The sequence below is a fragment of the Pseudonaja textilis genome, chromosome 16 (genome assembly GCF_049901715.1).
Source record: "Pseudonaja textilis isolate UNSWEBS1 chromosome 16, rPseTex1.2, whole genome shotgun sequence".
NCBI lineage: Eukaryota > Metazoa > Chordata > Lepidosauria > Squamata > Elapidae > Pseudonaja > Pseudonaja textilis.
Window position 1 is genome coordinate 7,593,478 of NC_142005.1, and position 13,574 is coordinate 7,607,051.

At 48.5% G+C, this 13,574-nt stretch overlaps 1 protein-coding gene across 6 annotated transcripts in view; it reads right to left on the reverse strand.

Moving 5' to 3' along the window:
• PACS1 (phosphofurin acidic cluster sorting protein 1) overlaps positions 1-13,574 on the reverse strand; it is a 53,842-nt gene that overhangs the window by 14,720 nt on the left and 25,548 nt on the right. For 2 of the 6 annotated variants that reach the window (XM_026716283.2, XM_087914047.1), the window contains exons 4-16: positions 13,155-13,280; positions 12,881-13,025; positions 12,124-12,215; positions 10,166-10,246; positions 8,818-8,877; positions 6,652-6,812; positions 5,052-5,145; positions 4,218-4,298; positions 3,996-4,111; positions 3,697-3,835; positions 2,405-2,509; positions 2,081-2,187; positions 695-849 (exon numbers count right to left, since the gene is read on the reverse strand). In XM_026716283.2, the coding sequence (XP_026572068.1) occupies positions 695-849; positions 2,081-2,187; positions 2,405-2,509; positions 3,697-3,835; positions 3,996-4,111; positions 4,218-4,298; positions 5,052-5,145; positions 6,652-6,812; positions 8,818-8,877; positions 10,166-10,246; positions 12,124-12,215; positions 12,881-13,025; positions 13,155-13,280 (1,462 nt within the window). Of the gene's footprint in view, positions 1-694; positions 850-2,080; positions 2,188-2,404; positions 2,510-3,696; positions 3,836-3,995; positions 4,112-4,217; positions 4,332-5,051; positions 5,146-6,651; positions 6,813-8,817; positions 8,878-10,165; positions 10,247-12,123; positions 12,216-12,880; positions 13,026-13,154; positions 13,281-13,574 lie in introns of all 6 variants that reach the window. The other 4 variants (XM_026716284.2, XM_087914048.1, XM_087914050.1 and 1 more) reach the window with 3 other exon arrangements.

Below are 13,574 nucleotides of genomic sequence, written 5' to 3' on the forward strand. Positions count from 1 at the left end.
GGGGGTGGGGGGGAAAAACCAGGGTCAAGGGAGACAAGGAATGGATGTTTCTCAGAGTCAGCTACACCCAGGCAGTGCCGGCATGTGAACTCCCAATAAATCCTTTTGAAGTTTTGGAAGTTTGGCTTGAGACTCATGTGTCAGTATCAGGGACTAATTGAAGGCCCTAAATCACCCCCCCTCCCACTTTCTCAGGCTATGGGGCAGCATGGAATATGGCTTCCAAAGCTGACAGGCATCTCCCCTTGAGAAGTTCTAACATAAAATAAAAATTCTTTTCTTAGTTCAAGGTTATTAAGTTGTGGTGCAGCAGGGGAAAAGGATCTTACACTGAGACGGATCGTGACGGGCCCATGTGATGATGGGAGAAATAGGGATGGATTGTAGTTTGGGACATTGTGAGAAGTCTGGTAAACTTTTAGTTTTGAGATTCCACAGGTGTGCCAGGTGCTATTCTAACAAAGGTACTTTTGAGATTGTGCCTGTCTCGGAGTTACTGATTGGAATGGAGGTTTTTTGCTGGAACGCAATGCAAGCGACGCAAGCCTTGTGTTTCCCGCAGGGCCACGTGGGCGGCACAGCCTGGACTAACTGCTTTGGGGGTGTGTGTGTGTGACATTTCTCTGCGGGGCACCAAAGTTTTCTCGCGGACCACCAGTGGTCCCCCCCGGCCCACTGGTTGGCGACCACTGACCTAGAGGAATGATGAGGAATTTCATGTGGTTGAGCCAGTCCGACGTCTTGTTGGCCAGCTGCTTCACGAAAAACCTCAAAATGGCACTCAGGTAGCTTTGGCCCCCGACGGAGACCACCTTCACCGGGCGCGGCATGGAGGAATTGCAATTGCAGCTGCCAGAGAGAAGGGGAAACATTTTTAAAAAGGGGGGGGGGAGGAGGACGTTTCGGGAGTCTGGGTGCCTGGCTCGGCCTCGGGGAGGGGGCTTTCACGGGTGCTGGCGGGCAGGGGTGGGCCGCTGGGAAGGTTCGCAGGGGTTCGGGGAGAGGCCCCCCTAGCCATGCAGTTCAGGGCATCCCCCCTCCCAAATTCCACTCCTGGCTGGCCCCGCCCACCCCGCCCCTCCCAGGAGCCCCCACGGGGCCCATTTTAGATGCAGGTAAAAGTGCAGGGTGTGCGCGGAGGCTCGGGGAGGGCGAAAAAACAGGCCCCCTGGGAGTTTGGGAAGGCCGGCAATGGGCCGGTTTCCGGCTTCCAAGGAGCCTCCGCAGTCCGGGAAAGCCGATTTCACCCGCCAGAGCAAGGGGAGGGCAGAAACATCCCCTCTGCACGGTGCAGGAGGCCAACTAGGCCACGCCCACCCAGCAAGAGAATAGAATAGAGTAAGGAATTGAATAGAAATAAGAGAATAGAATAGAATAGAATAGAATAGAATAGAATAGAATAGAATAGAATAGAATAGACAGATAGATAGATAGATAGATAGATAGATAGATAGATAGATAGATAGATAGATAGGCAGGCAGGCAGGCAGGCAGGCAGGCAGGCAGTGAGAGATGATAGATAGATAGATAGATAGATAGATAGATAGATAGATAGATAGACAGACAGAGATAGATAGACAGACAGAGACAGACAGACGGATAGATAGATAGATAGATAGATAGATAGATAGATAGATAGATAGATAGATAGATAGATAGATAGGCAGGCAGGCAGGCAGGCAGGCAGGCAGGCAGAGATAGATAGATAGATAGATAGATAGATAGATAGATAGATAGATAGATAGATAGATAGATAGATAGATAGATAGATAGATAGATAGACAGACAGACAGACAGACAGACAGACAGATAGGCAGGCAGGCAGGCAGGCAGGCAGGCAGGCAGGCAGACAGACAGACAGATAGATAGGAATGATAAAGTAGATAGAATCAGGTAGGTAGGTAGGTAGGCAGGCAGGCAGGCAGGCAGATGGGTGGGTGGGGGTCTGTAGTCCACCCTCTCTTTGTAACGGAGAAAATCTCCAATCAGGAGCACGATGTTACAACTTATCAACCTTCCTTCTAAAAACTGCCCCTCGTGAGACAGGCACAAGTGACCGATCGGACTGCGGTGGACTCACTATCTCTGGATCCGGGTGAGGAGAGCAGAGAGGACGGCTTGCACTTCAACCGTGGTGCAGGTACAAACCACGGGTTTCTTCTGATCCTGGAGGAGATCAGCCACATACTAGAAACAAAAGCAAGGATGCCGTCAGGCCAGAGGTTTTGTGACCCAACTAGGGAACCTCTGTATGCGGGCACGGACTGTCTGCACACAGCAACAGCCTTCCAGGCCTTCGCATTTGAGAAGCGGAATTGGGTTTCGGCAAGGCCGTGAAATAATAATTTGCCAAAACGATGGTCAGCTTTTGCTGGCTGAGATACAGGGAGAACTGGGAGCTTACCTGGCCTTGCCAGTCCACGGCATTCACCAGGATCACATTTTCAGGCAGTGCAGCATCCGACACGAGGATCTGATTCAACTGGTCGTAAACGACCTTGCGAGGAATCTAGTGGAGAAAAGCAGACAGGTGTTGAAGGGCTGCCAGCCTTTTGGGGGTAGTCCAGGTAAGCAGCACAACTAGGAGTACCACCTGTGACTTTCTTGTAAGATTTTCACGAAATCTTCATCAAACGGGGATCCCTGAAGGTCGTTTTAAGTTGCTGTCTGAATGCTTCTGAAGCATAGCCAGTCAAGAAAAGCTGATCCAGAGGATACTCTCTTAAGCCAAGTCAATTCAGCTCAATGAAAGGCAATGCAACTCAACTCAACAAGTCAACTCAGCTCAATACAAGGCAAGTTAAGCCAACTGAATTCAATATATCTCAATTCAATGAAAGGCAAGTTAACTCAACTCAACAAGTCAACTCAACAAGTCAACTCAGCCTAACTCAACAAGTCAACTCAGCTCAATGCAAGGCAAGTTAAGCCAACTCAATTCAACTCAACAAAGACCAAGTCAGCTCAACTCAATACAAGGCAAGTTAAGCCAACTCAATTCAATACAACTCAATTCAACTCAACAAGTCAGCTCAACTCAACTCAACAAGTCAACTCAACTCAACAAGTCAACTCAGCTCAATGCAAGGCGAGTTAAGCCAACTCAATACAACTGAACTCAACTCAAGGAAAGCCAAGGCAACTAAACTCAACTAGTCAACTCAACTCAATGCAAGGCAAGTTAAGCCAACTCAACTCAACTCAATTCAATGAAAAGCAACTTAATTCAACAAGTCAACTCAATTCAAATGAACTCAACAAGTTAACTCAATGCAAGGCAAGCAAGCTAAGATAACTCAACTCAACTCAATGAAAGGCACGTCAGCTCAACTGAATGAGTTAACTCAACTCAATGCAAGGAAATCTAAGCCAAGTCAACCAAACTCAATAAAAGGCAAGTCAACTCAACAAGTCAACTCAAGTCAACACAAGGCAAACTAAGCCAACTCAACTCATGAAAGGCACTACCCAATTCCAGACCCACTCATCAGATTCAGAAGAATATTTCCTCATTCTAATGTGAAACCAGGGGCGTACAGTCCACCAGAGCATATTCCCCACCCCTTTCTTACTCCAACTGAAAACTGCTTCAAAAGGGGAACTTAATTCTGTTCCTACCATCATCATCCTTTCTCCCAAAATCCGCCAAAGTGGGACTGAATCACGGTAGGGGCGGGCGTCGTAGTCGTAGCTCACCTGCGTACTGTGACATAAATCCGGGGACCTTTCGCTGTCAGAGCTGTTGGTCCTTTCACTCAGCGGCTTGGAAAGTTGACGTTCCTTGAGCGGAGTGCTGCGTTTCTGACGCGGGGTGTGCCCGGCGCTGTCCATTTTGCTGTCACCGACAGAAGAAACAACGTTTGTGAATAAATTCCATTTTTAAATCGTTTTTTTTTCTCAGATTTTAGTAATGATTGGCAATATGGAACTCTGCACTTCGATATGGCCCTGGGAAGCGGGGACGATGAGTAATTTATCAAGTCAACTCCACTAACCTAGGTGAGGCCATGCTTTGAAGATCCCCCTTGTTCGTTTTCATCGGCGTCTTGACTTTTTCGGGGATAATTAAGGTGTTGGATAGGTCCCCGTAAGCTTCCTGCTCGTTCCCTTCCTAGAGAGACAGGGAAAAGACACTTTTAGCACCGATTTCCTTCCGCCCAAGATTTCCTCCCCTCCCAAGAAAACCAGAGAGAATCTGCCACTTCCTAAGCGCCTACCAGGATGTCCGTTTCGTTGATGTTGTCATCGATGTTTTTGGTCCGATTCTGTTTGAGTTTGTCCCCGGAGGAGGCTTCGATCTGGATCGGTCGTGGAGGAGAGAAAAAGGGTATCTATATATATAAAAGCGAAAGACCACTCATGCATCATCATTGTCGTCACAAAATCTCCAGGACTGTAAAGCCTACAAACTTGAAATCGGGCACGTAGGTTCCTCTTGGCTTCTAGGTGCCCGCTAAGAAAGGATTTTTCCAAATGACCATCAGAGTATTTAGAGTATTTCCTATATTATTATTATTATTATTATTATTATTATTATTATTATTATTATTATTAACACGCTCTGATGCTAAGGAGTTCTACTCCCCCTCCCCACCAGGAAAGAAATCTCTTCCAAATGCAAAACACAAGCAGAGGAGTTTCAGTTTTAGTTTCACAGCAGCCACCAGCTTCAGTACAGAACAGTTGAGCTAAGCCACGCCCAGGCTCCTGGCTGTCTCCTTCTTGCTCACATAGCAAATGCGGTTTCAGTTTCCAAACAGCCCTCAACTCTCTCACTCCCCACCTGGAAAGAAATCTCTTCCAAATACAAAACACAAGCAGAGGAGTTTCTGTTTCAGAGCCCCAAGCAGCTTTAGGACAGAACGGTTGAGCTAAGCCACTGCCCAGGCTCCTTGCTGTCTCCTTCTTGCTCACACAGCAAATATTCTTTCAGTTTCCAAACAGCCCTCAACTCTCTCACACACCGACAGGACACTAGCCAGATGAATCCCGATGGATGCTGTAATTTCTAAAGCTCTTTTCCAGTTTTATTCCTCTGCGGGCTGGCTTACCGGGCTGGTGGCATCCTTGCCAAGGCTTCCTTTACTGTTCAGGCTTCCAATTTCTGTCTGGGAACTGGACTGGGACATTCCTTCAAAGAAAGGCCTGGGAAACAGAGCAAAAATTGGGATGAAACGGCTGCCCAAAAAAATGGGGCCCCAAATTTTCCCAAGAACGGGAGAGGGTTTCCCAAGGAAAAGTGAGAAATTTCCCTGGAAATAGCCATAGCTCTTAAACTTATATGCCATAGCTCTTAGACTTATATTCGCTGTGCTTTACAGCCTGCTCTAAGCGGTTTACTCAGTCAGCGTCTTGTCCCCAACAATCTGGGTCCACATTTTACCGACCTGGAGCCTGGTGAGATTTGAAGTGCCAAACTGTGGTCAGTCGGCAGTCAGAAGTAGCAGAATTATCTATATCTGTCTGTTTGTCTATCTGTCTATCTATCTATCTATATATCTATCTATCTATCTATCTATCTATCTATCTTCTATATCTATCTATCATCTATCTATCATCTCTCCCTCTCTCTCTCTATCATATCTATCTATCTATCTATCTATCTATCTATCTATCTATCTATCTATCTATCTATCTATCTATTGTCTGTCTATCATCTATTTATCTATCTATCATCTGTATCTTTCTATATCTATCTATCATCTAGCTCTATCTATCTATCATCTATCTATGTCTCTCTATCACCTATATCTATCACCTATCTCTATCTATCTATCTATCTATCTATCTATTTTCGATATCTATCTTCGATATCTATCTATCATCTATCTATCTATCATCTCTCTCTCTATCATATCTATCTATCTTTCTATCTAACTATCTATCTATTTATTGTCTGTCTATGATCTATTTATCTGTCTATCATCTGTATCTTTCTATATCTATCTATCATCTATCTATATCTATCTATCATCTATCTATGTCTCTCTATCACCTATATCTATCACCTATCTATATCTATATCTATCTATCTATCTATCTATCTATCTATCTATCTATCTATCTATCTATCTATTGTCTGTCTGTCTATCATCTATTTATCTATCTATCACCTGTATCTTTCTATATCTATCATCTATCTATATCTATCTATCATCTATCTATATCTATCATCTATCTATGTCTATCTATCACCTATATCTATCTATCACCTATCTATATCTATCTATCTATCTATCTATCTATCTATCTATCTATCTATCTATCTATCTATCTATCTATCATCTATCGCCCTAGACTTATATCCCGCTTCACAGTGCTTCACAACCCCTCTCTAAGCGGTTTACAGAGTCAGCCTCTTGCCCCCCAACAATCCAGGTCCTCGTTTTACCGACCTCGGAAGGACAGAAGGCTGAGTCCACCTGGAGCCTGGTGGGATCTGAACGGCCAGATTGCAGGCAGCCGGCAGTCAGCAGAAGCAGCCTGGAAGCGCTGCACCCCCTTGGCTCATAAAAAAAACCCTAGGCCGTGCCCCCGTTATCTCCTCTCCAAATTTCCTTTCTCGGACCGTTTAAGGATTAGGAGGGACGCGGCTTCCTCCCCTTCGCGCCCCCCCCACCTTGATTTCCCAGCATGCCCTGCTGTGCTTACTTCAGTTTGGGCTTCGGGGTGCTGAGGATGCTCTCGGTGTCCTCCATCTCGGGGCCGCTGTCGCTGGGGTTGTACATCTCCAGGCTGTCGTACAGCTCGTCCAGGTCTTCTTCCACCTCCCGGATCTGCTCGCGAGAAACGTGCTCTAAGCCGAAGCCCACCTGGCGGGGAGGGAGAGAAGGCGCCGGGGTCGGGATGGACGCTCCACTGTACCCGAGGAAGCTTTTCCCGTGCATTTGGGGCAGGGGGAGGCAGGGTGGGTGGGTGGGGAGATTCAGCTTACAACCACAACGGGGTGCGGGATTTCTGTCGCTAAGCAAGGCAGGCCGCATGCACTTTTGTGACTTTTTTTGGGGGGGATGTGGTTGTTCAGCAAATCATGAAGGGAGAGAGAGAGGGAGGGAGGAAGAGATAGGAAGGAAAGAAGGAAGGAGGGAGGGAGGAAGGGAGGAAGAAGGAAGGAGGGAGGGAAGGAAGGATGGAGGGAGGGAGGAAGAGATAGGAAGGAAAGAAGGAAGGAGGGAGGGAGGAAGGGAAGGAAGGAAAGAAAGAAGCAAGGACAGAGAGGAGGAGGAAGGGAAGGAAGAAAGAAGAAAGGAAAGGACAGACAGAGGGAGGGAGGAAAGAAGAAGAAAGGATGGTTGAAGGGAAGGAAGGAAGAGGGAGGGAGGAAAGAAAGAAGAAGGATGGAGGGAGGGAGGGAGGGAAGGAAGGAAGGAAAGAAGAAAGGACAGAGAGAAGGAGGAAGGGAAGGAAGGAAGAAAGGATGGTTGAAGGGAAGGAAGGAAGAGGGAGGGAGGGAAGAAAGAAAGAAGAAGGATGGGGGAGGGGAGGAAGGAAGGAAGGAAAGAAGAAAGGATGGAGGGAGGAAGTGAGAAAGGGAAGGAAGGACGGAGGGAGGAAGGGAAGGAAGGAAAGAAAGAAGAAAGGACAGAGAGAAGGAGGAAGGGAAGGAAGGAAGGAAGAAAGGATGGTTGAAGGGAAGGAAGGAAGGGAGGGAGGGAGGAAAGAAAGAAGGATGGAGGGAGGAAGAGATAGGAAGGAAAGAAGGAGGGAGGGAGGAAGGACGGAGGGAGGGAGGGAGGAAGAGATAGGAAGGAAAGAAGGAAGGAGGGAGGGAGGGAGGGAGAAGGAAGGAAAGAAGGAGGGAGAGAGGGAGGAAGGGAGAAAGGGAAGGAAGGACGGCAGGAGGGAGGGAAGGAAGGAAAGAAAGAAGAAAGGACAGAGAGAAGGAGGAAGGGAAGGAAGGAAGAAGAAAAGGACAGACGGAGGGAGGGAGAAAAGAAAAAAGGATGGTTGAAGGGAAGGAAGGAAGAGGGAGGGAGGAAAGAAAGAAGGAGGGAGTGAGGGAGGAAATGAGAAAGGGAAGGAAGGATGGAGGGAGGAAGGGAAGGAAGGAAAGAAAGAAGAAAGGACAGAGAGGAGGAGGAAGGGAAGGAAGGAAGAAGAAAGGACAGACAGAGGGAGGGAGGAAAGAAAGGATGGTTGAAGGGAAGGAAAGAAAGAAGGATGGAGGGAGGGAGGGAGGAAGGAAGGAAGGAAGGAAGGAAGAAGAAAGGATGGAGGGAGGAAGGGAAGGAAGGAAGGGAGGAAGGAAGGAAAGAAAGAAGGATGGAGGGAGGGAGGAAGGAAGGGGAATTCTGGGAATTAAAATCCACCTTTCTTCAAGCTGCCAAGTTGGGAAATAGGGTGTTAGAAGGTTATAGTCTGTTTGTGGCTTTACTTTACTATAGTCTGGCAAGATTCTGTCCATTAGCAAAGAAAGGAGTTAGACTCAATGGGATTTCACTGGGACTTCTATGGGTTTGGCCTCGCGCGTTGCCAAACCGTAATGTGTAACCAAAAGCTAGCGTGAAGCCACAACCAACCAAATCTACCCTCCTGTTTTGCCACGTGGACCTAAAGCCCGAAACTAGCCACTCTGGGGTTTCAGGCAGAAGTCCTTCCCAGCAAGATGAGGACATATTGAGTTGGAAATCTGTGATATTTCCCACCCCCCCTTACCAAGTCTACCTTGCAAAGAAATCAGCTCCACCCACCCCAGAGCTAAAAACACGCGAACAGCAACGTTTTACACAGATTTTATTTTTTAAGGGGGGGGCTGTGAGTTACAAAGAAATATCACCCAAGCCGGAAATCTCGCCCTATACGTCTCGCCGCACTCACCTCATCCGAGACTTTGAACCTTTTCAGTAAAGCCACAAACTTCTGCTTAATATTTGGCTGCTGTGAAAAAAGAGGGATTGTTTGCCAGTTAGGAAAAGGGCCGGTCGAGGGACCGAGAGAAGCAACGCGCACGGGCCAAAGAGCCAGGTGCAAAGCACAGGATTCGGGACACGCGAAAGCCGGTATAATAATTGGTATAAGGACTTAAAAGAGTTCCCGTCTAGCCCTAAACTTTGCTAGGATAGAACAGAGCTGGGAGGGACTTTGAAGGTCTTCTAGTCCAACCCCAGGAGTCCCTGGACCATTCCAGGCAAGTGGCGGCCCAGCCTCTTTTTAAAAGCCTCCGCCCGCAAACTTCTGGTGGCAAGTCGTTCCGCTGCTTAATTGTCCTCCCTGTTCGGGAGTTTCTCCTCAATTCCAGGTTGTTTCTTCTCTCCTGGATCAGTTTCCCTCTTTTGTTCCTTGTCCTGCCTTCAGGTACTTTAGAGAATAATTTGACCCCCTCCTCCTCTCTGTGGCAGCCCCTCAAATACTGGAGTGCGGCTATTAAGTCACCCCGTAGTCAGCGGAACACAGGAATGTGGGCGACAAGAAACGTCCGTGGGAGGGAGAGACCGTCTTGTCACCGACTGCATGAAGCCACAACCAACTTTCCTTCCTTCCTTCCTTCTCTCCTGTTCTATTCCTTCCTTCCCTCCCTCCCCCTCTATTCCTTCCTTCCTTCTCTACTCCTTCCTTCCTTCCTTCCCTCCCTCTATTCCTTCCTTCCTTCCCTCCCTCCCCCTATTCCTTCCTTCCTTCTCTATTCCTTCCTTCCTTCCCTCCCTCCCCTATTCCTTCCTTCCTTCTCTATTCCTTCCTTCCTTCCCTCCCTCCCCCTATTCCTTCCTTCCTTCTCTATTCCTTCCTTCCTTCCCTCCCTCCCCTCTATTCCTTCCTTCCTTCTCTATTCCTTCCTTCCTTCCTTCCCTCTCTATTCTTTCCTTCCTTCTCTATTCCTTCCTTCCTTCCTTCCCTCCCTCCCCCTCTATTCCTTCCTTCCTTCTCTATTCTTTCCTTCCTTCTCTATTCCTTCCTTCCTTCTCTCCCGTTCTATTCCTTCCCTTCCTCCCCCTCTATTCCTTCCTTCCCAGGAAGGTTATAATGCAGTATTGCAGGCTCTACCAACTGTCAGGAGTTCGATCCTGACCGGCTCAAGGTGGACTCGGACTTCTGTCCTTCCGAGGTCGGTAAAAGGAGGACCCCGACTGTTGGGGCCAAATACGCGGACACTGTAAACCGCTTAGAAGGTCCTGTGAAGCGGGGTATCAGTCTAAGGGCTCTAGCTACGACGTCCAACGTGACTCACCCGAGTGATGGCCGACGTGGAGGTCAGTTTCCTTCTGGGTTTTTTCACCTTCCTCAGGTCGTCGTCTTCGTAGAACAAATCCTGCCGAGAGGAAAACGGAGAAGCCGTTGCAGAACTCAAGCCGCCTGCCTTCCCAGAGGTTTTTGTTTTGGGCTTTGTTGAGATGTCTACGGGTCACCATTGGGGTCAGGATTTTCACTGCTACCCCGTGTTTTCTCCTGAAAATACGACCCGGGCTCAGGGGCGGGATTCAAAATTTTTTTTAACCACCGGGTCTGTGGGCGTGGCTTAGGTGGTGGGCGCGGCTTGGTGGTCACGTGACTGGCTGGGTGGTGGCCAACTCAACACCGCTCACGTCGAGGCACGCATCTCCTCGCCTGGCCTCTCGTGACCGTGGGGATGCTGCAATGGTCGTAAGTGTGAAAAAAAGGGTCGTAAGTCACTTTTTTTCAGGGCCATTGTAACTTGGAATGGTCGCTCCACACAAGCAAAGGACCAGCAAAGGAAGGGAAAAAAAAACTCCAGAGAAGTTCCTGGGATAGGAAGTCTAGTCCTGCCAAGAATGGAATAAGGGTTAACAGAGAGGCAGTTTCTGTAAGCGACACCATAATGTTTCCTTCCTGCCTTCCTTACAGGATTAGACCTGTAATTTCTCTGAACTGCTTAGAATGTGAACAACCGGTTCTAGCGAATAGGTGCAAACCGGTAGAATCCCACCGCTACCCGGTCTGCCAGGGCCAACAACCCCAAGGACAACAGGCCAAGGTGGAAAATACAATAACGGAATTACAGAACCACAGAGTTGGAAGGGACCGTGGAGGTCATCTAGTCCAACCTCCTCCTCGAGCAGGAAATCCCATATGCCATTCCGGACAGGTGGCTGTCCATAATCTCTCCTTAAAAGCCTCCAGGGATGGAGCGGCCACAACTTTTTGGTGGCAAGTCGTTTCCCCCGATTAATTAACAGAATAACAAGAGTTGGGAGGGACCTTGGAGGTCATCTAGCCCAACCCGCTGCTCAAGCAGGGGACCCTACGCCATTCTGGACAAATCTCTTCTTGAAAACCTCCAGTGTTGGAGCACCCACAAACTTCTAGTGGCAAGCCGTTCCACTGGTTAATTGTTTTAATGACAGGGAAATTCCTCCTCAGTTCTAGGTTGCTTCTCTCCTTGATTTGTTTCCGTTCGTTGCTTCTTGACTTGCCTTCTGGAGTTAGAATCACGAAATAAAGACCGCTGGAAGGGACCTTGGAGGTCTTCTAGTCTAACCCCCTTCTCAAGCAGGAAACGCTACACCCGTGATGGCGAACCTATGGCACGCAGGTGGCACGCAGAACCATTTGTGCCGGCAAACTTACCTCACTGGGCATCCGTGTGCCTCACAACTGCTTTTTCACTGGTTTGAGGCCTTTTTTGGCCTCTCAAAGGCTTGAGGGAAGGCTTCTGCAGGCCGAAAACTAGCCCTGTTTCGTCATTTCTGGTATTTTCCGAAAATCCCGGAAGTGACGAAACGGGCCTAGTTTTCGGCCTGCAAAGCCTGCGGAAGCCTTCCCTCAAGCCTTTGGGAGGCCGAAAAAGGCCTCAAACCGGCTGAAAATCAGCTGTGAGGCACAGTGCAGGTAAGGGGTGGGGTGGGGATTATGCACGCATGCACAGGGGCCATGGTGGTGGTGGGGCACATTGCCTTCTGGGTGCTGGCACATGAATGCAAGCATGCAAGCGCGCACACAATTTTTGGCCCCAAAAGGTTAGCCCCCACTGCTCTACATCCTTCTGGACAAAGGGCTGCTTAGTCTCTTCTTGAAAAAAAAACCTCCAGCGTTGAAGCGCCCGCAACTTCTAGTGGCAAGCCGTTCCCCAGGTTCATCCTTCTCACTGTCAGAACCTGTCCCCTTCGTTCCAGGTGGTTTCTCTCCTTGGTGAAGTCTCCATCCGGGCAAGGAGGATGCTGGACTTACCTGCCCGTGTAAGGGGTCGTCGCTTCCTTCTTGCTCGGACGAGAAGCTCTCCTCTTCCTCCTCGGAGTAGTTATCGATGTCAGGGGATCGATCTAGGAAGCAAGCCAGATTATCAACCGTGCCTCTCATTTCCTGGATTTTGCCATCTCTTTTTGCCGCGGCTGTTAAGCAAACCGCGACGGCTGTTGGAAGTCAATCCCCCACGGTTGCTAAAGGAATTTTTATTTCTCTTCGATCTATTCTATTCTATTCTTTACCTTCTCTTCTCTTCTTTCTCTTCTCATTTCTCTTCTCTTCTCTTCTGAATCCTATTCTATTCCTTCTCTTATTTCTATTCTATTCCTATTCTATATCTTCTCTTCAGTTCCCCTCTTTCTCCCTTCTTTCTATTTCTCTTCGATCTATTCTATTCGAGACCTTCTCTTCTTTATCTTCTCATTTCTATTCTATTTTCTCATTCTATTCTGCTCTGCTCTGTTCTACTCTATTTCTATTCTACTCCTACTCTACTCCTACTCTACTCTACTCTATTCTAGGACCGTTGCAAAGGGTGATCGTGAGACAAACACACACACCCCCGGGACACTTCAACCTTTGTAAATACACCGCTGCATTCAAGCCCCTGAATTTTGATGCCGCGCTCCCAGGGAGCCTGTGACGGTCATTAAGTGTGAGGACTGGTGGTAAGACCCGACTTTCCGGCGCTGTTCTGAACGGACGCTAAATGCCCGGCCGTAAGGGCGAGGACTCCCCGCACCTGATAATTTGGACTTGAGTCCTTCGTGGTCGATGGGCTGGCTGGACAGGGAGTAGATTTTGATTTCGGCCACGGGAACGGAGACGTCTTTCGCGCTGCTGTGTAGTCCCAACACCAGGGCTCCCTCGCTTGGGTGCTGCATCACCTGCCAACGACAAACGGAGCGCCAAATTGCGGTGTGCGTGCGTGTGTGTGTCTCCGAAAGCTTAAAGTCCACGAGCAAAAGAGCCAGAGGCTCATTTGCCGTCTGGACCTCCCCAACTGCCTGACCTACCTCGGCCATGTTGATCAAGCCCACAGCCAAGGTTTTGTAACCCAGGAAAGTCCGGTTTTTGTACCGCTTCCTTCTCTGCAACATGATCTGCAGTTTGTTGGCGTCGCGCTTCAGGAAGTGAGGGTACTGCGGAGAGAAAGGCGCGGGGAAGGAAAGATGAATAAGGGAGGAGAGGAGGGAAGGAGAGGGGGGAAAAGAGGGAAGAGACCAAGAGAGGAGAGGAGAGAGAAAAGAGGGAAGAAATGAGAAGAGAGACGGGAAGACCAAAAGAGAGAAAAGAGGGAAGAAACCAGAAGGGAGAAGAGGAGAGGAGAGGAGAGGAGAGGAGAGGAGAGGAGAGAAGAGAAGAGAAGAGAAGAGAAGAGAAGAGAAGAGAAGAGAAGAGAACGAAGAAACCAGAAGGGAGAAGAGAAGAGAACT